This window comes from Scatophagus argus, chromosome 9 (assembly GCF_020382885.2).
Source record: "Scatophagus argus isolate fScaArg1 chromosome 9, fScaArg1.pri, whole genome shotgun sequence".
In the NCBI taxonomy this organism is placed as follows: domain Eukaryota; kingdom Metazoa; phylum Chordata; class Actinopteri; family Scatophagidae; genus Scatophagus; species Scatophagus argus.
Window position 1 is genome coordinate 21,129,185 of NC_058501.1, and position 22,497 is coordinate 21,151,681.

General features: G+C 38.2%; 1 protein-coding gene and 3 long non-coding RNA genes across 7 annotated transcripts in view; 1 reads left to right on the forward strand and 3 right to left on the reverse strand.

The window, feature by feature from the left end:
- The window catches only part of LOC124064997, a 27,744-nt gene continuing 5,247 nt past the window's right edge, over positions 1–22,497 (forward strand). The window contains exons 1-40 of the mRNA XM_046399973.1: positions 1–370; positions 958–1,030; positions 1,254–1,297; positions 1,449–1,719; positions 2,032–2,075; positions 2,390–2,678; positions 3,014–3,082; positions 3,396–3,439; positions 4,005–4,293; positions 4,596–4,639; positions 5,432–5,720; positions 6,449–6,517; positions 6,831–6,874; positions 7,440–7,728; positions 8,032–8,075; positions 8,868–9,156; positions 9,492–9,560; positions 9,846–9,889; positions 10,442–10,730; positions 11,015–11,058; positions 11,847–12,135; positions 12,471–12,539; positions 12,825–12,868; positions 13,421–13,709; positions 13,994–14,037; positions 14,961–15,249; positions 16,745–16,792; positions 17,106–17,149; positions 17,694–17,979; positions 18,109–18,152; positions 18,344–18,623; positions 18,983–19,026; positions 19,334–19,622; positions 20,255–20,298; positions 20,393–20,463; positions 20,707–20,921; positions 21,039–21,289; positions 21,395–21,523; positions 21,790–21,922; positions 22,021–22,050. Of these exons, the coding sequence (XP_046255929.1) occupies positions 958–1,030; positions 1,254–1,297; positions 1,449–1,719; positions 2,032–2,075; positions 2,390–2,678; positions 3,014–3,082; positions 3,396–3,439; positions 4,005–4,293; positions 4,596–4,639; positions 5,432–5,720; positions 6,449–6,517; positions 6,831–6,874; positions 7,440–7,728; positions 8,032–8,075; positions 8,868–9,156; positions 9,492–9,560; positions 9,846–9,889; positions 10,442–10,730; positions 11,015–11,058; positions 11,847–12,135; positions 12,471–12,539; positions 12,825–12,868; positions 13,421–13,709; positions 13,994–14,037; positions 14,961–15,249; positions 16,745–16,792; positions 17,106–17,149; positions 17,694–17,979; positions 18,109–18,152; positions 18,344–18,623; positions 18,983–19,026; positions 19,334–19,622; positions 20,255–20,298; positions 20,393–20,463; positions 20,707–20,921; positions 21,039–21,289; positions 21,395–21,523; positions 21,790–21,922; positions 22,021–22,050 (5,569 nt within the window). The 5' untranslated portion in view covers positions 1–370. The remainder of the gene's footprint in view (positions 371–957; positions 1,031–1,253; positions 1,298–1,448; positions 1,720–2,031; positions 2,076–2,389; positions 2,679–3,013; positions 3,083–3,395; positions 3,440–4,004; positions 4,294–4,595; positions 4,640–5,431; positions 5,721–6,448; positions 6,518–6,830; positions 6,875–7,439; positions 7,729–8,031; positions 8,076–8,867; positions 9,157–9,491; positions 9,561–9,845; positions 9,890–10,441; positions 10,731–11,014; positions 11,059–11,846; positions 12,136–12,470; positions 12,540–12,824; positions 12,869–13,420; positions 13,710–13,993; positions 14,038–14,960; positions 15,250–16,744; positions 16,793–17,105; positions 17,150–17,693; positions 17,980–18,108; positions 18,153–18,343; positions 18,624–18,982; positions 19,027–19,333; positions 19,623–20,254; positions 20,299–20,392; positions 20,464–20,706; positions 20,922–21,038; positions 21,290–21,394; positions 21,524–21,789; positions 21,923–22,020; positions 22,051–22,497) is intronic.
- LOC124065008 lies at positions 3,033–15,668 on the reverse strand. The gene is made up of 4 exons (XR_006844354.1): positions 15,649–15,668; positions 5,159–5,228; positions 4,002–4,206; positions 3,033–3,091 (listed from the first exon to the last, which is right to left on the reverse strand). It is a non-coding gene; the product is annotated as an uncharacterized LOC124065008 (long non-coding RNA).
- LOC124065007 lies at positions 9,433–11,659 on the reverse strand. 2 transcript variants are annotated; one of them, XR_006844353.1, is made up of 4 exons: positions 11,579–11,648; positions 11,287–11,379; positions 10,439–10,643; positions 9,433–9,569 (listed from the first exon to the last, which is right to left on the reverse strand). It is a non-coding gene; the product is annotated as an uncharacterized LOC124065007 (long non-coding RNA). The 2 variants fall into 2 exon arrangements; XR_006844352.1 differs by having other exon boundaries at positions 11,287–11,659.
- LOC124065006 lies at positions 11,951–15,433 on the reverse strand. 3 transcript variants are annotated; one of them, XR_006844350.1, is made up of 6 exons: positions 15,303–15,433; positions 15,008–15,221; positions 14,558–14,627; positions 14,266–14,358; positions 13,418–13,622; positions 11,951–12,166 (listed from the first exon to the last, which is right to left on the reverse strand). It is a non-coding gene; the product is annotated as an uncharacterized LOC124065006 (long non-coding RNA). The 3 variants fall into 3 exon arrangements; XR_006844351.1 differs by lacking the exon at positions 11,951–12,166 and adding an exon at positions 12,412–12,548 and having other exon boundaries at positions 14,282–14,358; XR_006844349.1 differs by lacking the exon at positions 11,951–12,166 and adding an exon at positions 12,412–12,548.

The window sequence follows — 22,497 nt, forward strand, 5'->3', positions numbered from 1 at the left end:
GCAGAGGAGATGGGAGCCGGCCAGCAGACTCCTTAAATCAAAAGAATTGAACGTCGAATTTGTCACAGTCGGGAATAATTGACGGAAATCTACAACTAACCGCTAAGGCTACGAGCTGTTTCAAAACTGGGGGCCAGTTTTTGTATCGTTATACGTTTTTTACTTTCACTTTCTGTTGGGCGTAAAGGAAAATTGTTAACTGTTAATCGCTAACGTCCGAATAAGAATGATACACTAAACAACGTTTTAACAACTTCAGAATATGTTCAAGGGGCTGGAGAGCTGATGTTTCTAAAGATCCTTCAAAACACTGGTTAAACAGAAGCTTGAATTTAGCAGAGCAAAGGCGACCTGAACTCAACGAGAAGCCGTGAGTGTCAAATATGGTTTTCAGTATCTATTCTTCAATCCAACATTGTTTTCATTATGCATGTTTTCTGGATTGCAGAGCGAAACGTTAAAAAAGCAACTAACTTAACTTTTCGGACACAATATTAACTGATATAATGCCAGACACTTTGTGGTTTAAGCTTTTCAATTGCAATAATTTGCTGCTTTTCTCCTTCATATCACTGAAAATTAAATATTTTTTTAATTGCTCTGGTTTTAGGCTCACTTTGCAAAGTGGTTTCCAAACTTCTTCACGCCAAGCAATCCAGTAAATGATATCATGATAATATTCTAATGCCTCACCTCCCCAAAATGTTCATTTATAAAATAAAATGCTAAAGTCAACCATGCACAAATAATCATTGTCAAATGTAATTATAATCATAACAAATGTAACGAATATCCATTATTACTACTACAGATTGTAGTATTACACTGTAGGTACTGTTACTGCAGTTCTGCATGTGGTTTGTCCAAGTGATGATTTCATCCTTAACCTGAGCCTGACAGCATGTGAAGTAAACCTGTTTGAATATTTTTTTTCTTGCCCTCCTCGTTTTAATGAAGATGGGAAGTGCTCTTTCGTGGAACAAATGGCCGGCCACACAGCCAGGAACCATAGGAGAGATAAGCAAGCGAGGTAATAAGAATTCAAACATTTAGAAAATATGAGTATCACATTTGTGATAAGATTTTTAAGTTTATACATACAATATTGCAATTTGAAAGTGCTGTTGGAAAGTCTTTACTTTGCCTTACATATTATTATACGGCTGTCAAGGACGTTTAACTGTCACTTTGAAATCCTTTGTATTATTGTTGATAAAGCCTGATGTTAAATTAATTACTAAGTCTTTTTGCAGTTCTTTCCTCCTCAGAGGAAATGCAGCCTTCACTGATAAAGAAAGTGAGTAATTCATCTCAGGGTTGGTGGGGGGCGTCCCAGCTGACAAGGGTGATGATGATGATTCAAACAAATTGATTATCCCAAACAGAAAAGTCATCTTGGCCAGGAAATTGCACTTTTGACCCCTGAACATTTGCTCTGAATTTACCAGGTGGAAACGATGGCGTCTGTCATAGAGCTGCTTCTGGAAACACTGGCTGATCTCAGTGACAAGGAGCTTTGGATTTTCCAAGTTGAATTTCACATCCGCCATCGGGACTCAGTAATGTTGCCACGGGAGATATCAGACCGACAAGACGTTGTGTTTTTAATGGTCCAGACCTACGGCCAAAAGGCTGTGGAGAAAACCAAGGAGATATTGAAGGAGATGAGCAGGACTGATCTGGTGCAGAGGTTGTCAGACAGCAACTCAGGACCCCAAAGTAAGACAAAAAAGATAAAAAACTTAATAATTAAATGTTACATGTCTCACAAGTTTATAAGCTACGTCTTCTTCCTTTTTATATTTTGAATAATAAGATGTGTAATGCAGAGAAAAGAAGACACATCATCTGCAGTTCAAAATGTATTTTATGACTAATGTGAAGTTTGGAAAAATATCAGATGAATTATTGACTTTATGAGTTCTGAGTTTTAATTTTCTGTTGAGTTTTTGTATCATAATCTTTTATTACAAATCAATACCACCTGATGTCAATCACCTGTTTTTATTTTCTTTCTTTCTTTCTCTTCAGAAAAACTCCCTGTGGATGAACATCTGTCTGCACTGATCCACAAAGTGAGCAGTTTCATATTTGTCTGACCTTACAGAGTCCAGCTTTTATTCAGTAAGATGCAGTTTTAACATCATATCAACCACAATGACGATCAACCAAACTCACACAGCTGAGATTAACAGGATGGCAGTCCCACAGGCTTTGTGTCTCCAAAGACTTAGTTTTTTCTTCTGTTGTCCACAGAAAAACCTTTAAACATTCAAATGACTGATAATGACTGTGATGATTATGATCAACATGACTGATCAGGTGCAAAAGCATAGAATTTTATTTTCCAGTGAAGATATGACACATTTTCTTTATTGGTTTTGTCCAGGTGGCGACCCTGAGGGCTGTGAAAGATCTGCTTTTGGAAACACTCAATGATTTGAGCCACGAGGAGCAAGAAAGCTTCAAGTGGTTTCTACAGTTCAGTCTCTTCCAGAGGAGCCGTCCATATATCTCATGGAGACAACTACAGAGGGTAGACAGTGGAAGCAATATGGTAGATGTGGTGGTGGACGTGTGTGGTCAACAGTCTGTGGAGGTGATGAAGGAGGTTCTCATGGACATGAAGAGGACTGATCTGGTGCAGAGGCTGTCAGAGGCCAGCCCAAGACCCAAAGGTAAGATAAAGACAACAGCTGTCACATTAATCTACGATAAAAGATAAATATACTTGGTTATAACATCTGTTTTACTGTGAGACAAAATATTAGCTGCACCTTTTTAGGGGTGGGGAGCAGGAGCTTTTTGCTGAAGCTGAGCAGAGACAGAAAAGGGAGGAGAGGAAGTTGAATCAACTCCTCTCAAACTCAGTGTGAAAAACTGAGCAGTAGGAGCTTCACAGTTGGTTCTCCGTCATCTTAAACATAAATGAACACGTTTCCTACTGAGTAAAATTAATAATTCATTTTAAAGGGGCTAAATTTACAAATTCACTGTGTGTTTATTATTACAGTTGTCATTAGATATGTTGAAGCTGCAGGATCATCAGCTGAAGCATCTGGTGTGAACACCGAGGAGGGAGGTGGGTACCCTATAAAACATTAAGACACTAACACACTAGTAACATAAGACAAAACAACAAATATTATTCCATCAACTAAAATTCAGGTTTTTTCAAACATTCAATTTACATTTCAGTGAATAAACCTTTAATGAAGTTTAATATAAAAGAAGACAGTGTTCATCAGGTGAAACTGAGTTTAGTGATGTTTCTATTAAGCAGATTTTCTGTTTGTTTTTCAGTGAATCCTTAACGTTAGATGACTTGGAGACAGAGTGTGATTATACAGCCTGATGTTGAATCAGTAATTCATTTTTATTTCCTTTCTCATCAGAGAAACAATCTTTGGATGAACGTTGGCCTGCACTGAAGCAGAAAGTGAGTAGTGGCACAGCAGAAAATAAATCTGCAGCCTCCTCTTCTTCATATTCACATCTCTGAATTGTTTCAGTGTTTTGTTTTTAGCCAAATGCAGAACAACTTTCTCTGGCTGCAGCTTCTAAATCATGAGGATTGTCTGCTTTTCTCTGTTTTGTATCTTTGTAAACCGAATATCTTTGTGGTTTGGGCTGTTGGTCAGACAAAACGAGACATTTGAAGACGTCACTGCAGACTTCAGGAACTAATGATGGGTTATTTAATTAATTTTTAATATTTTATAGACCAACTGAAGAACTGATTAATTCAGAAAAAATGCAGATAATCAGTCATGAAAACAGTCATTGGTTGCAGCACTACTTTAAATCATATCCATCTTAAATATTATGGACCAAATTATGGTGAGTTTTTTTTTTCAGAACTGACGCCACATTCAGTTTTGTCTTATGCTCATATGAGGAAGGTGTTAAAATGAAAACGTCATGAAGCTGTTGTGGAATTGCCTTGTGTGACATGGCTGATGTGCTCTGACCACATCCATGAACATTTGCTCTGAATTTACCAGGTGGAAACGATGGCGTCTGTCACAGAGCTGCTTCTGGAAACACTGGCTGATCTCAGTGACAAGGAGCTTCAGATTTTCAAAGATGTCCTCCGTCAATTTCACATTCGCCATTGGGACTCAGTCATCTCAGACATGCTGTCACTCAAGACAGCAGACAAACAGAACGTCGTGTTTTTAATGGTCCAGACCTACGGCCAAAAGGCTGTGGAGAAAACCAAGGAGGTTTTGAAGAAGATGAGCAGGACTGATCTGGTGCAGAGATTGTCAGACAGCAACTCAGGATCCAAAAGTAAGACAAAAAGGACAAAAAAAAATGTTTCACGTCTCATAAGTTTATAAGCTTCATCTTCTTCCTTTTTATATTTTGAATAATAAGATGTGTAGTACAGAAAAAAGAAGACACATCATCTGCTGTTCAAAATGTATTTTATGACTAATGTGAATTTTGGAAAAATATCAGATGAATTATTGACTTTATGAGTTCTGAGTTTTAATTTTCTGTTGAGTTTTTGTATCATAATCTTTTATTACAAATCAATACCACCTGATGTCAATCACCTGTTTTTATTTTCTTTCTTTCTTTCTCTTCAGAAAAACTCCCTGTGGATGAACATCTGTCTGCACTGATCCACAAAGTGAGCAATTTCATGTTTGTTGACCTTACAGAGTCCAGCTTTTATTCAGTAAGATGCAGGTTTAACATCATATCAACCACAATGACGATCAACCAAACTCACACAGCTGAGATTAGATTGAGTTCAGTATTATTACTGTCAGGTGATTGTGTTATTAAGCAGTTTTTCAAAGAATTAAACAAAATTGAAAATGAGAAATGAAGTAAATATCTTCACTGTGCACCCACCTGTTTCTACACTTACTTCATCATCTCATCATGTTTACATCAGGTGGTTCATTCAAGTTTTTGGCAGTAGTGGCTCGTAGTAGCTGAGGTCATCTTGTAGAAAAGCACATCTTGGCTGTAAAGGATCCTGCACACCTTCAGTTTCTTGTAGACAGGTGTGTAGGAGTGAATATCCATGGACAAGAGAAGAGACAACTCCAGCATTCTGTGCTTTAACCTGGAAACACCTGGACATACAAAGTTAAGCTGCTGAGACATACAAACAACAGTCCAGTCAAATGTGACCCCACACCTGCTCAGATGAGGTCAGTCAGGGACCAGGAGCTGTTAGGAGTCCCACAGGCTTTGTGTCTCCAGTCAAGCTTTTGAAAAGTTCAAAGAGAGTTTTTTTTTTCTTCTGTTGTCCATAGAAAAACTTTCAAACATTCAAACGACTGATAATGACTGTGATGATTATGATCAAAAATGACTGATGACACTGATCAGGTGCAAAAGCGTAGAATTTTATTTTTCCAGTGAAGAGATGCCACATTTTCTCTGTGAACATGTTTTTGGTTTTGTCCAGGTGGCGACTGTGGCAGCTGTTAAAGATCTGCTTTTGGAAACACTCAGTGATTTGAGCCACGAGGAGCAAGCAAGCTTCAAGTCGTTTATACAGTTCAGTCTCTTCCAGAGGAGCCGTCCATATATCTCATGGAGAGAACTACAGAGGGTAGACAGTGGAAGCGATATGGTAGATGTGATGGTGGACGTGTGTGGTCAACAGTCTGTGGAGGTGATGAAGGAGGTTCTCATGGACATGAAGAGGACTGATCTGGTGCAGAGGCTGTCAGAGGTCAGCCCAGGATCCAAAGGTGAGATGAAGACAACAGCTGTCACATTAATCTACGATAAAAGATAAATATACTTGGTTATAACATCTGTTTTACGGTGAGACAAAATATTAGCTGCACCTTTTTAGGGGTGGGGAGCAGGAGCTTTTTGCTGAAGCTGAGCAGAGACAGAAAAGGGAGGAGAGGAAGTTGAATCAACTCCTCTCAAACTCAGTGTGAAAAACTGAGCAGTAGGAGCTTCACAGTTGGTTCTCCGTCATCTTAAACATAAGTGAACACGTTTCCTACTGAGTAAAATTAATAATTCATTTTAAAGGAGCTAATTTTACAAATTCAGTTTGCTTGTGTGACTTTCTTCTTTATTGGACCACATGTTCTTATTTGATTTTTGCTCCAGTGAATTAGTGCATTTTAGCTCATTGTTACCAGTCTTCTATTGTAGACGGACTGATAGGAATTTAGTTCATATTATCAAAATGACTTCACATGAATAAGTTTGTGTTTTTTATAGCTTTGAACTGACTCACAGTACGCTGCAGTCTGGAGACAGACAGACAGACAGACAGTCTGTATGAGGGAGGTTATCACAGTGTTTTGTCATTGATTACCTATGTGATCTGTGTAACCTTCAGACTTCAGTCCACACACCTGAAATGAAACTATCAAAGGCTTTTTATTCCCAGAACTCAGTATTATACTGAGGACAAGTTCACATGGAGGCTACACACACTGTGTGTTTATTATTACAGTTGTCATTAGATATGTTGAAGCTGCAGGATCATCAGCTGAAGCATCTGGTGTGAACACCGAGGAGGGAGGTGGGTACCCTATAAAACATTAAGACACTAAGACACTAGTAACATAAGACAAAACAACAAATATTATTCCATCAACTAAAATTCAGGTTCATTCAAACATTCAATTTACATTTCAGTGAATAAACCTTTAATGAAGTTTAATATAAAAGGAGACAGTGTTCATCAGGTGAAACTGAGTTTAGTGATGTTTCTATTAAGCAGATTTTCTGTTCGTTTTTCAGTGAATCCTTAATGTCAGATGACTTGGAGACAGAGTGTGATTATACAGCCTGATGTTGAATCAGTAATTAATTTTTATTTCCTTTCTCATCAGAGAAACAATCTTTGGATGAACGTTGGCCTGCACTGAAGCAGAAAGTGAGTAGTGGCACAGCAGAAAATAAATCTGCAGCCTCCTCATCTTCATATTCACATCTCTGAATTGTTTCAGTGTTTTGTTTTTAGCCAAATGCAGAACAACTTTCTCTGGCTGCAGCTTCTAAATCATGAGGATTGTCTGCTTTTCTCTGTTTTGTATCTTTGTAAACCGAATATCTTTGTGGTTTGGGCTGTTGGTCAGACAAAACGAGACATTTGAAGGTGTCACTGCAGACTTCAGGAACTAATGATGGGTTATTTAATTCATTTTGAATATTTTATAGACCAACTGAAGAACTGATTAATTCAGAAAAAATGCAAATAATCAGTCATGAAAAAGTCATTGGTTGCAGCACTACTTTAAATCATATCCATCTTAAATATTATGGACCAAATTATTGTGAGTTTTTTTTTTTCAGAACTGACGCCACATTCAGTTTTGTCTTATGCTCACATGAGGAAGGTGTTAAAATGAAAACGTCATGAAGCTGTTGTGTAATTGCCTTGTGTGACATGGCTGATGTGCTCTGACCACATCCATGAACATTTGCTCTGAATTTACCAGGTGGAAACGATGGCGTCTGTCACAGAGCTGCTTCTGGAAACACTGGCTGATCTCAGTGACAAGGAGCTTCAGATTTTCAAAGATGTCCTCCGTCGATTTCACATCCACGGTCATAAGTCACGCAGCCCTGAAATGCTGTCACTCGAGACAGCAGACAAACAGAAGGTCGTGTTTTTAATGGTCCAGACCTACGGCCAAAAGTCTGTGGAGAAAACCAAGGAGGTTTTGAAGAAGATGAGTAGGACTGATCTGGTGCAGAGATTGTCAGACAGCAACTCAGGACCCAAAAGTAAGACGAAAAGGACAAAAAAAAAATGTTTCACGTCTCATAAGTTTATAAGCTTCATCTTCTTCCTTTTTATAGTCTGAATAATAAGATGTGTAATACAGAAAAAAGAAGACACATCATCTGCTGTTCAAAATGTATTTTATGACTAATGTGAATTTTGGAAAAATATCAGATGAATTATGGACTTTATGAGTTCTGAGTTTTAATTTTCTCTTGAGTTTTTGTATCATAATCTTTTATTACAAATCAATACCACCTGATGTCAATCACCTGTTTTTATTTTCTTTCTTTCTTTCTGTTCAGAAAAACTCCCTGTGGATGAACATCTGTCTGCACTGATCCACAAAGTGAGCAGTTTCATATTTGTCTGACCTTACAGAGTCCAGCTTTTATTCAGTAAGAAGCAGGTTTAACATCATATCAACCACAATGACGATCAACCAAACTCACACAGCTCAGATTAGATTGAGTTCAGTATTATTACGGTCAGGTGATTGTGTTATTAAGCAGTTTTTCAAAGAATTAAACAAAATTGAAAATGAGAAATGAAGTAAATATCTTCACTGTGCACCCACCTGTTTCTACACTTACTTCATCATCTCATCATGTTTACATCAGGTGGTTCATTCAAGTTTTTGGCAGTAGTGGCTCGTAGTAGCTGAGGTCATCTTGTAGAAAACAAACACATCTTGGCTGTGAAGGATCCTGCACACCTTCAGTTTCTTGTAGACAGGTGTGTAGGAGTGAATATCCATGGACAAGAGAAGAGACAACTCCAGCATTCTGTGCTTTAACCTGGAAACACCTGGACATACAAAGTTAGGCTGCTGAGACATACAAACAACAGTCCAGTCAAATGTGACCCCACACCTGCTCAGATGAGGTCAGTCAGGGACCAGGAGCTGTTAGGAGTCCCACAGGCTTTGTGTCTCCAGTCAAGCTTTTGAAAAGTTCAAAGAGAGTTTTTTTTTTCTTCTGTTGTCCATAGAAAAACTTTTAAACATTCAAACGACTGATAATGAATGTGATTATGATCAAAATGACTGATGACACTGATCAGGTGCAAAAGCGTAGAATTTTATTTTTTCAGTGAAGAGATGCCACATTTTCTCTGTGAACATGTTTTTGGTTTTGTCCAGGTGGCAACTGTGGCAGCTGTTAAAGATCTGCTTTTGGAAACACTCAGTGATTTGAGCCACGAGGAGCAAGCAAGCTTCAAGTCGTTTATACAGTTGAGGTTCAACCAGAGGAGCCATCCACAGATCTCATGGAGAGAACTACAGGGGGTAGACAGTGGAAGCGATATGGTGGATGTGGTGGTGGACATGTGTGGTCAACAGTCTGTGGAGGTGATGAAGGAGGTTCTCATGGACATGAAGAGGACTGATCTGGTGCAGAGGCTGTCAGAGGTCAGCCCAGGACCCAAAGGTAAGATAAAGACAACATCTGTCACATTAATCTATGATAAAAGTTAAATATACTTGGTTATAACATCTGTTTTACTGTGAGACAAAATATTAGCTGCACCTTTTTAGGGGTGGGGAGCAGGAGCTTTTTGCTGAAGCTGAGCAGAGACAGAAAAGGGAGGAGAGGAAGTTGAATCAACTCCTCTCAAACTCAGTGTGAAAACCTGAGCAGTAGGAGCTTCACAGTTGGTTCTCCGTCATCTTAAACATAAGTGAACACGTTTCCTACTGAGTAAAATTAATAATTCATTTTAGAGGGGCTAATTTTACAAATTCAGTGTGTGTTTATTATTACAGTTGTCATTAAATGTGTTGCAGCTGCAGGATCATCAGCTGAAGCATCTGGTGTGAACACCGAGGAGGGAGGTGGGTACCCTATAAAACATTAAGACACTAAGACACTAGTAACATAAGACAAAACAACAAATATTATTCCATCAACTAAAATTCAAACCTTTTATATAAAACTTCATTAAACCTTTAATGAAGTTTAATATAAAAGAAGACAGTGTTGATCAAGTGAAACTGAGTTTAAGCAGATTCTCTGTTTGTTTTTCAGTGAATCCTTAATGTCAGATGACTTGGAGACAGAGTGTGATTATACAGCCTGATGTTGAATCAGTAATTAATTTTTATTTCCTTTCTCATCAGAGAAACAATCTTTGGATGAACGTTGGCCTGCACTGAAGCAGAAAGTGAGTAGTGGCACAGCAGAAAATAAATCTGCAGCCTCCTCATCTTCATATTCACATCTCTGAATTGTTTCAGTGTTTTGTTTTTAGCCAAATGCAGAACAACTTTCTCTGGCTGCAGCTTCTAAATCATGAGGATTGTCTGCTTTTCTCTGTTTTGTATCTTTGTAAACCGAATATCTTTGTGGTTTGGGCTGTTGGTCAGACAAAACGAGACATTTGAAGACGTCACTGCAGACTTCAGGAACTAATGATGGGTTATTTAATTAATTTATAGACCCAGTGAATACTTGATTAATTCAGAAAATAATCAGACATGAAAATAGTCACTGGTTGTAGTGTTACTTTAAATCATATCCATCTTGAAAATAATAAATAAAATCACTGGGAGTTTTTTTTTTTTTTTCAGAACTGAGACCACATTCAGTTTTGTCTTATGCTCATATGAGGAAGGTGTTAAAATGAAAACGTCATGAAGCTGTTGTGTAATTGCCTTGTGTGTCATGGCTGATGTGCTCTGACCACATCCATGAACATTTGCTCTGAATTTACCAGGTGGAAACGATGGCGTCTGTCACAGAGCTGCTTCTGGAAACACTGGCTGATCTCAGTGACAGGGAGCTTCAGATTTTCAAAGATGTCCTCTGTCAATTTCACATCCGCCATTGGGACTCAGTCATCCCAGTAATGTTGCCATGGGAGACATCAGACCGACAAGATATTGTGTTTTTAATGGTTCAGACCTACGGCCAAAAGGCTGTGGAGAAAACCAAGGAGATTTTAAACGAGATGAAGAGGACTGATCTGGTGCAGAGGCTGTCAGACAGCAACTCAGGACCCAAAAGTAAGACAGAAAGGATAAAAAAACTATAATTCAATAATTAATATAATCATGCAGAGAAAATATGCAGAGAAAAGAAGACACATCATCTGCTGTTCAAAATATATTTTATGACTAATGTGAAGTTTGGAAAATATCAGATGAATTATTGACTTTATGAGTTCTGAGTTTTAATTTTCTGTTGAGTTTTTGTATAATAATCTTTTATTACAAATCAATACCACCTGATGTCAATCACCTGTTTTTATTTTCTTTCTTTCTTTCTTTCTTTCTTTCTTTCTCTTCAGAAAAACTCCCTGTGGATGAACATCTGTCTGCACTGATCCACAAAGTGAGCAGTTTCATATTTGTCTGACCTTACAGAGTCCAGCTTTTATTCAGTAAGATGCAGGTTTAACATCATATCAACCACAATGACGATCAACCAAACTCACACAGCTGAGATTAGATTGAGTTCAGTATTATTACGGTCAGGTGATTGTGTTATTAAGAAGTTTTTCAAAGAGTTAAACAAAATTGAAAATGAGAAATGAAGTAAATATCTTCACTGTGCACCCACCTGTTTCTACACTTACTTCATCATCTCATCATGTTTACATCAGGTGGTTCATTCAAGTTTTTGGCAGTAGTGGCTCGTAGTAGCTGAGGTCATCTTGTAGAAAAGCACATCTTGGCTGTAAAGGATCCTGCACACCTTCAGTTTCTTGTAGACAGGTGTGTAGGAGTGAATATCCATGGACAAGAGAAGAGACAACTCCAGCATTCTGTGCTTTAACCTGGAAACACCTGGACATACAAAGTTAGGCTGCTGAGACATACAAACAACAGTCCAGTCAAATGTGACCCCACACCTGCTCAGATGAGGTCAGTCAGGGACCAGGAGCTGTTAGGAGTCCCACAGGCTTTGTGTCTCCAGTCAAGCTTTTGAAAAGTTCAAAGAGAGTTTTTTTTTCTTCTGTTGTCCATAGAAAAACTTTTAAACATTCAAACGACTGATAATGAATGTGATTATGATCAAAATGACTGATGACACTGATCAGGTGCAAAAGCGTAGAATTTTATTTTTTCAGTGAAGAGATGCCACATTTTCTCTGTGAACATGTTTTTGGTTTTGTCCAGGTGGCAACTGTGGCAGCTGTTAAAGATCTGCTTTTGGAAACACTCAGTGATTTGAGCCACGAGGAGCAAGCAAGCTTCAAGTCGTTTATACAGTTGAGGTTCAACCAGAGGAGCCATCCACAGATCTCATGGAGAGAACTACAGGGGGTAGACAGTGGAAGCGATATGGTGGATGTGGTGGTGGACATGTGTGGTCAACAGTCTGTGGAGGTGATGAAGGAGGTTCTCATGGACATGAAGAGGACTGATCTGGTGCAGAGGCTGTCAGAGGTCAGCCCAGGATCCAAAGGTAAGATAAAGACAACATCTGTCACATTAATCTATGATAAAAGTTAAATATACTTGGTTATAACATCTGTTTTACTGTGAGACAAAATATTAGCTGCACCTTTTTAGGGGTGGGGAGCAGGAGCTTTTTGCTGAAGCTGAGCAGAGACAGAAAAGGGAGGAGAGGAAGTTGAATCAACTCCTCTCAAACTCAGTGTGAAAACCTGAGCAGTAGGAGCTTCACAGTTGGTTCTCCGTCATCTTAAACATAAGTGAACACGTTTCCTACTGAGTAAAATTAATAATTCATTTTAGAGGGGCTAATTTTACAAATTCAGTGTGTGTTTATTATTACAGTTGTCATTAAATGTGTTGCAGCTGCAGGATCATCAGCTGAAGCATCTGGTGTGAACACCGAGGAGGGAGGTGGGTACCCTATAAAACATTAAGACACTAAGACACTAGTAACATAAGACAAAACAACAAATATTATTCCATCAACTAAAATTCAAACCTTTTATATAAAACTTCATTAAACCTTTAATGAAGTTTAATATAAAAGAAGACAGTGTTGATCAAGTGAAACTGAGTTTAAGCAGATTCTCTGTTTGTTTTTCAGTGAATCCTTAATGTCAGATGACTTGGAGACAGAGTGTGATTATACAGCCTGATGTTGAATCAGTAATTAATTTTTATTTCCTTTCTCATCAGAGAAACAATCTTTGGATGAACGTTGGCCTGCACTGAAGCAGAAAGTGAGTAGTGGCACAGCAGAAAATAAATCTGCAGCCTCCTCATATTCATATTCACATCTCTGAATTGTTTCAGTGTTTTGTTTTTAGCCAAATGAAGAACAACTTTCTCTGGCTGCAGCTTCTAAATCATGAGGATTGTCTGCTTTTCTCTGTTTTGTATCTTTGTAAACCGAATATCTTTGTGGTTTGGGCTGTTGGTCAGACAAAACGAGACATTTGAAGACGTCACTGCAGACTTCAGGAACTAATGATGGGTTATTTAATTAATTTATAGACCCAGTGAATACTTGATTAATTCAGAAAATAATCAGACATGAAAATAGTCACTGGTTGTAGTGTTACTTTAAATCATATCCATCTTGAAAATAATAAATAAAATCACTGGGAGTTTTTTTTTTTTTTTCAGAACTGAGACCACATTCAGTTTTGTCTTATGCTCATATGAGGAAGGTGTTAAAATGAGAACGTCATGAAGCTGTTGTGTAATTGCCTTGTGTGTCATGGCTGATGTGCTCTGACCACATCCATGAACATTTGCTCTGAATTTACCAGGTGGAAACGATGGCGTCTGTCACAGAGCTGCTTCTGGAAACACTGGCTGATCTCAGTGACAGGGAGCTTCAGATTTTCAAAGATGTCCTCTGTCAATTTCACATCCGCCATTGGGACTCAGTCATCCCAGTAATGTTGCCATGGGAGACATCAGACCGACAAGATATTGTGTTTTTAATGGTTCAGACCTACGGCCAAAAGGCTGTGGAGAAAACCAAGGAGATTTTAAACGAGATGAAGAGGACTGATCTGGTGCAGAGGCTGTCAGACAGCAACTCAGGACCCAAAAGTAAGACAGAAAGGATAAAAAAACTATAATTCAATAATTAATATAATCATGCAGAGAAAATATGCAGAGAAAAGAAGACACATCATCTGCTGTTCAAAATATATTTTATGACTAATGTGAAGTTTGGAAAATATCAGATGAATTATTGACTTTATGAGTTCTGAGTTTTAATTTTCTGTTGAGTTTTTGTATAATAATCTTTTATTACAAATCAATACCACCTGATGTCAATCACCTGTTTTTATTTTCTTTCTTTCTTTCTTTCTTTCTTTCTTTCTCTTCAGAAAAACTCCCTGTGGATGAACATCTGTCTGCACTGATCCACAAAGTGAGCAGTTTCATATTTGTCTGACCTTACAGAGTCCAGCTTTTATTCAGTAAGATGCAGGTTTAACATCATATCAACCACAATGACGATCAACCAAACTCACACAGCTGAGATTAGATTGAGTTCAGTATTATTACGGTCAGGTGATTGTGTTATTAAGAAGTTTTTCAAAGAGTTAAACAAAATTGAAAATGAGAAATGAAGTAAATATCTTCACTGTGCACCCACCTGTTTCTACACTTACTTCATCATCTCATCATGTTTACATCAGGTGGTTCATTCAAGTTTTTGGCAGTAGTGGCTCGTAGTAGCTGAGGTCATCTTGTAGAAAAGCACATCTTGGCTGTAAAGGATCCTGCACACCTTCAGTTTCTTGTAGACAGGTGTGTAGGAGTGAATATCCATGGACAAGAGAAGAGACAACTCCAGCATTCTGTGCTTTAACCTGGAAACACCTGGACATACAAAGTTAGGCTGCTGAGACATACAAACAACAGTCCAGTCAAATGTGACCCCACACCTGCTCAGATGAGGTCAGTCAGGGACCAGGAGCTGTTAGGAGTCCCACAGGCTTTGTGTCTCCAGTCAAGCTTTTGAAAAGTTCAAAGAGAGTTACTTTATTCTTCTGTTGTCCATAGAAAAACTTTTAAACATTCAGTTGTCTCGTAAAACACAGGAATTAGACGGAACAAAGAAACACAGAGGACAAAGAAAGCAGCTCACAGATTACAGCAAAAAATGATGAACTGACTGTAATCTGTGAGCTGCTTAACAGACACAAGAGGAGAAAAACTGCAACAAAAAACAAACAAAACAAAACAAAACAGGAAACTAACTATTCAGAAACTACCAACCATGATATGATGGAATTTAATTTTTCCGGTGAACATTTTCCCTATGAACTTAAATTTGGTTTTGTCCAGGTGGCAACCCTGAGGGCTGTTAAAGATCTGCTTTTGGAAACACTCACTGATTTGAGCCACGAGGAGCAAGAAAGCTTCAAGTGGTTTCTACAGTTCAGTCTCTTCCAGAGGAGCCGTCCACAGATCTCATGGAGACAACTACAGAGGGTAGACAGTGGAAGCGATATGGTAGATGTGATGGTGGACATGTGTGGTCAACAGTCTGTGGAGGTGATGAAGGAGGTTCTCATGGACATGAAGAGGACTGATCTGGTGCAGAGGCTGTCAGAGGTCAGCCCAGGATCCAAAGGTGAGATGAAGACAACAGCTGTCACATTAATCTACGATAAAAGATAAATATACTTGGTTATAACATCTGTTATACTGTGAGACCAAATATTAGCTGCATCTTTTTAGGGGTGGGGAGCAGGAGCTTTTTGCTGAAGCTGAGCAGAGACAGAAAAGGGAGGAGTGTCAGGTTCACACAGACTGGCTTGGACCCACAGAGCAGACCAGAGGCAAATAGGTGTGGAGGGAGGTTTATTGCAGTCCAGGGTCGATCCACAAAAAGGCAGTCAGCACGGGCAAAGGTACAAAAATATTAGGCAAAAAGGTTGGTCAGAAACAGGCAGAAGTCATAAAACACGAGGTGGGGATACTAGACAAGAACGTTAACTGCAGGAGGAAAAATTGCCAGAAAGCTACTTACGAGGATGCAGATGATCTGACAATACACACTGGAAAAGGCAGGTCTATAAATACACATGAGGGGAGGGCTAATGAGACACAGGTGAAAACAACAGACAATCATGGGAAGTAAAGACTCCAACAAAGAACACAAACAGGAAATGAGGGAATCCTAAAAAATAACACAGGAAATCAAACCGTAATAGACCTGACAAGGAGAGGAAGTTGAATCAACTCTCAAACTCAGTGTCAAAAACTGAGTGGTAGGAACTTCAAAGTTAGTTGTTTTTCGTTATTTAAGTTTTTTATTAAATTTTCAATTTTAACAGACAACAGTAATTAACAGTTAAAACACACAGACAAACAGAGCTGATACATCAGACCACATCACATACAATGTTTTTCTTTTCTCATTGCAAACTCAAACTTAGGGATCAGTAGTAGGGAAAAAAAAAATCACAATAATAACAATAGTTTGATATTAAGTTAAGTGTATAGACAGGTTTTTCATTCCAAGAGCAAAGCGCATAGCAGGTGGTGAATGGAATAACAATGTGTCGCAGTTGTGCAAAAGATCCGGGCGCTGTTGAAGCCAGCACAAGTTTCCTGCCAGTCTTTATATGAGTGCAAAAGTAGTCCAAGGAGGTCGCCTTTAAAGAGCTAACAGAGAAAAAACAATTATTATTAAAATAATTATTAATTAATTTATTTATTGATATTTGTTAATACAATTAAAATACATAATCCCTTTTGTACTGTAAACTACTCTTATGCCAACACAAAGTTGAGCTCCATAAAATAAAGTGCCTTTTACCAATAATTTTAACCAAGATGATACATTCAAATTATCACCCTTTATACACAATTGTCACCCTATTTACACATGCTATTAACGTAAATGAGAAACATGCAGGTGCATTGTGATAGCAAGCAACAATTTAGCGAGTGCAAGTTTTCTCATCTACAACTCTAAAAAACTATGATAAACAGTATCACAACTTATTGCAAAATTACACATAATCCACACCAACCCTGTGCCTCCATCAGGAGGACAAGTTCACATGGAGGTGACACACACTGTGTGTTTATTATTAAAGTTGTCATTAAATGTGTTGCAGCTGCAGGATCATCAGCTGAAGCATCTGGTGTGAACACCGAGGAGGGAGGTGGGTACCCTATAAAACATTAAGACACTAAAACACTAGTAACATAAGACAAAATAACAAATATTATTCCATTAACTAAAATTCAGGTTTATTCACACTTTCAATTTACATTTCAGTGAATAAACCTTTAATGAAGTTTAATATAAAAGGAGACAGTGTTCATCAGGTGAAACTGAGTTTAGTGATGTTTCTATTAAGCAGATTTTCTGTTTGTTTTTCAGTGAATCCTTAATGTTAGATGACTTGGAGACAGAGTGTGAATATAAAGCCTGATGTTGAATCAGTAATTAATTTTTATTTCCTTTCTCATCAGAGAAACAATCTTTGGATGAACGTTGGCCTGCACTGAAGCAGAAAGTGAGTAGTGGCACAGCAGAAAATAAATCTGCAGCCTCCTCATCTTCATATTCACATCTCTGAATTGTTTCAGTGTTTTGTTTTTAGCCAAATGCAGAACAACTTTCTCTGGCTGCAGCTTCTAAATCATGAGGATTGTCTGCTTTTGTCTGTTTTGTATCTTTGTAAACCAAATATCTTTGTGGTTTGGGCTGCTGGTCAGACAAAACAAGACATTTGAAGACGTCACCGCAGACTTCAGGAACTAATGATGGGCTATTTAATTAATTTATAGACCCAGTGAATAATTGATTAATTCAGAAAATAATCAGTCATGAAAATAGTCATTGGTTGCAGTGTTACTTTAAATCATATCCATCTTGAAAATAATAAATAAAATCATTGGGAGGTTTTTTCAGAACTGAGACCACATTCAGTTTTGTCTTATGCTCATATGAGGAAGGTGTTGAAATAAAAACGTCATGAAGCTGTTGTGTAATTGCCTTGTGTGTCATGGCTGATGTGCTCTGACCACATCCATGAACATTTGCTCTGAATTTACCAGGTGGAAACGATGGCGTCTGTCACAGAGCTGCTTCTGGAAACACTGAAAGATGCTGCAACACATGAGTTCTGGGATGCCCTCCTATTTCAAACTGATTTATACAGATACTTCCCAAACCTCCCCTCTTTTCTGCTGAAGGTAAGAGATGTGCAGGACATGATGTTTATAATGGTGCTGATGTACGGCCAAAAGTCCGTGGAGATGATAAATCAGGTCTTAAAGAAGTTGAACAAGACTGACCTGGTGCAGAAGTTGTCAGACAGCAGCTCAGGACTCCAAAGAAAAAGTAAGCATTTCTCCATGGCAACAAAATTTAAGTTTATTAGCAACATTTCTTGAAGATTTGTAGTTTTTAATTTCTAGTCATACTTTAGATCAGTCGCTCATGAGTGACTTTGACTGCCTTTTTCCTCAGAGGAAAGCTCTGCAGGTGAACACCACTCTGCACTGATCCAGAGAGTGAGTACAGTCACATGTGTCTGACTTTATACAACACAGGTGTCATGAACAGACACAACTCAAATTCATGATTCCAGTTTATTTATCGTTTTCATTTAATTTAATTTATTTATTTCAAAAAAGTAACTGGAAGGTTTTTGAAGTCACTTAACACTGATGCTAAGGAACCATCAATGTATTGATTATTTCAGGTAGCAACAATAGCAGCTGTTAAAGAGGTGCTTTTGGAAACCCTGAATAATTTGAGCATCGAGGAGCTCAAGAAATTCAAGGACCTCTTGCGGTCGATTGTCTCTCACAAGGACCTTCCAGATATGCCGCCGAGTTACATGACAGACAGAGCGAAAGTAGCGTTTCTGATGGTCCAAACCTACGGCCAGCAGTCTGTGTGGTTAACAAGGGAGGTTCTCATGGAAATGAAATTGCCTGCTCTGGTTCAGAGGTTGGCCATGCCCAGCTCAGGATTCCAAGGTAAGACAAAGAAGAGAAAAACTTTCACACTGCATCATCATAAATGTCTCGTCATTACATTTTATAATTCAAAGTAAAAAAAGGTAAATTTGCTTGAGTGCAAACTGTGTCATTGCCAATGTGTAACATAAGAAACAGGCGGTCAGGGGTCAATAAATCATTCATGAAATAATCAATTAAAGCATCAACTCAACAAAATTCAGATTTTAGATTGAAGCTTTAAATTTTCATTTTGCTTACGATGTGTCACTTTGCATTGAATTCGTTTTATTTCATTGACTGTTGAAGTAACCACTAAACTCTCCATGTGTGAGTAGATTATTATCTTCCGAGTCATTTTAAATTTCCTCCCCGCTCAGAGAAAACCTCTGTGGGTGAACATCGAGCTGCACCGTCTGAGAGCGTGAGTCCGACTTTACTTTCATTCAGTAGATGCAGCAGGAAAACATCCTGATCTTGAACATTATGAATTTTGATACAAACTAAAGCAAATGTTTTTTTTAATAGTTGTATTTATCGTCTGTAATCCCAGAAGTTGAAAAAAAATAAACTCTAGGTGGTCCTCCAGCTGACTGGCAGTAATCAGTTTATTAATTAAATTAAATGGGTAAAATGAATCATATTTTGCTTTTATGTTGCTGAAGTTGTACTTTATACTGACGCTGATGAAATGCAACAAAATAAATATTGCATCTTTTTAAATTTTGCAGGCAAAAGCTGTTAAAAATGCCACTGTTAAAAAGATTCTTTTAAAAACACTCAGTGATTTGAGTCACAAGGGGCTTGAAAAATTCAAGTGGTTGCTGCAGTTCGCGTACTTCCAGAGGAGCCTCCCACAAATCCCACTGAGCCTACTGTACAGTACAGACAGGGCAGACCTTCTAGTGGATCTGATGGTGGAGAACCAGCAGGCTGTGGAGGTGACCAAGGAGGTTCTCATGGACATGAACAGGACTGATCTGGTGCAGAGGCTGTCAGAATCCAGCCCAAGACCCAAAGGTCAGTGAAATAAGTAAGAAAGTGTCACTTTACACAATCATGTGTGTCTAATAAAGAGTTCATCTGCTCATTTCTAGTAACGCCTGTTAGAGTTCAAATTTTTGAATCACCAATGAGAAATATGACAGAAGAAGGGGGCAATGCAACAGTGACATCGCTGGGTCGGATTCAGCCTGCTTTAGTGACTGAGTAGATTTTGGTGTCATTTTGCAGCAGTGAATTCTTAGAAACTAACTTGAAACTAACACAAAGTCTCACCAAAGTCTTTTGTTCATTTGACAAATTCCCACACTTTGATGTTGTTTGCTTGTCATTGCCAATCTGATTACTGATCCTCTGCATCGATGCGGTTTCACAATAACTAGATTACTACATGTGCGACTACGTGTTCTTCTTTTACCTGCATAACCTGGTTTCTCTGAGTACCCTGGTTACTTCAGTGCATGCAGATGCACTCTATATAGGAGGACTATAACATCAGTGTTCGTTACACCTACTGTTACTTGTTGCTCTGATATTAGAACAGAGACACATAGCACACTGCTGTTCCTGAAAAAACGTGAAAAGCTGCTTTATAATCTTATATATCAACATAGCATGAATTAAAACCAAATCCTGTGTGTCTTCACAAGGGCCTTCAGGAAGCTTGGAGCCTGAGGCTTGTGGAAGTGTTAAGGTAATTCCTTAAACTCATTCCTTTGTTCACTTTGTTTGTCAATCATAACTTTCTTTTCTGTTTTATCCTAAAATGATTGTACCCTTTGCGTCAGGACTCGAGCGACTGGACTAAACTTGAACCTGAAGTCAGCAGCACAGGTGCAGATGAGGCTCCAACTTACAGGTAAAAAGAACATCCTAAATACTGGGAAAAAGCCGAGCAAACTGGAAAATTTTGGATTTTCTTTTCACAGAAGGAAAAGTAAAATCTTTCTCTGTGCTATTACTGATTATATCAATGCAATATGACAAGTACAGTGGCAATATATCTTACAGTAAACTGAAGGCAGATACAGAATTTGCATTTATTCCACTGAGCCCCTAATACAGTATTTTTGTGTCACTTGCTTTCTTTTCCATGACTTAGCCTGCAGTCTGAAGCAGGACGCTTTGAATGCAGCGTCTCTGGCTTGCGTTGGGTCTGTGAGGCAAAGATAAGCTTTAAGTATCAGTTCTGCTCTTGGGAGGAACCCATGGAGAGGATGGAAAGCCTCGGATACATGCCTGCAGGTCCCCTAATGGACATCACAGTCACTACTGGGAAGTTAGATGAAGTGTACCTGCCACACTGGATCTTCACAGGTAAGTAAACATGAAGAACATAAAGTAAAGAACGTTTTGAAATTTCTGGTATATCTGTGTAAAAGCTGATGCAGTCATTTTCTCTTCACTAATTCTGTGTGTTTGTAATTTGTGCAGAAGACAACCCTAAGATATCCGACAAGTTTGCAGTCCTGCACATAGACGACTGTGGGGATGTTGTGGAAAAAGTGTCTGAGGTCACAGCTTCCCACGTCAAGTTATCCGAACCAGTTTTTTCTCCCAGAGCGGTCCTGATTAAAGCTGGTTTTCCTGTGAAAATAATCAGTAACGTGTTAATATATCAGACCAACACAGCATTCCTCACGCTCCACATTTACCTGATCCCATGTGATCCTGGTCTACAGCAGGTTATTGCACACCTTACTGTCACCAATACCCTTCATAGAAATATGCAGGATAACAAATAAATTGACAAATACACAAATGTTTATTTGTTATGTTTTTGTCCATAGGCAATGGACCGGAAACAGTTAACCTGCGGATACAAAGTGATCCAGAAGCCACATCCAGAAAAGTCCCTGAAGATGGGTGATCGTTTCACTCTGACAGCAGATGAGGATGGTGCAGAAATTTGTCCTGAAGTACGGTTTGAACTGCTGCTTTTACATCTATGGAGTAAACTGTGGTTCAGAAATGAGTTAAATACTAAAGAAAGAGTACAATGTGCAAAAATTGCTATTTATTTCCTAATTTTTCTAAAAACATAAACATGGTAAAATTATCCAGCCGTTATTACGATACAGTACTTCTCATTGCCTTCACAATTTTCTTAACCTCATCTGAAAACATGCACTCAAGTCGCAAAGTCTAACTTGCTTCCCTTTGCCTTATTTTTGAAATTGAACAGAAATTGAAGCTCAGATATCACAACAGCCCAAATTTCTTTGAAGTGTTTGTTGAAAATCCAAACAGAAACTTCGGCCTCAGGCTCACTAAAGAAAGAGAAGTTCAGCCAGTATGGATGTGCACAATTCGAAAAGGTCAGTTTCAAATGATGAATAAAAATGTATGTAAACATTCAATGCAAAGGCAAATCAGCATTGTATCTGTAGTTTCTTTAACTGTGCTTTTTTTTCAGATGACTACAAAAGGACAAAAGATATGACAGGTAAGACATTTCAAATGATTTGTGTTTAGAAAAAAGTTCATGAAAAATTCATGAAATTCCTTCACGTTCAGTTTCAGCAACAATTTACTAACACCTGGATTATTGTTAACCACAAGGGAGGCTTCCTCAGCAGTGATCTGTTTGTTCAATGAACTCCACGTGTACACGGTGCTACAACCTGATACAATTGAACGGCTTTGAAAATTGTGCAGCAATTTGGTCAGTTGGTTATTTGGTTATAAAGCAAATAGTAAGATGATGAAAAGTAAAAAAAAAAAAAAAAAGTACTCCACCCTGCACTACCTTACTTTGAACTACCTCCAGTAAAGTATTTATTTCACTTATTTTATTTTGTGTTACCTTATTCTATTTTATTTTTATTATTTTTTATTTTTTTATTTTTTTTTTTATTTTATTCTTCAATTATATGTTACTATTATGTTCTAT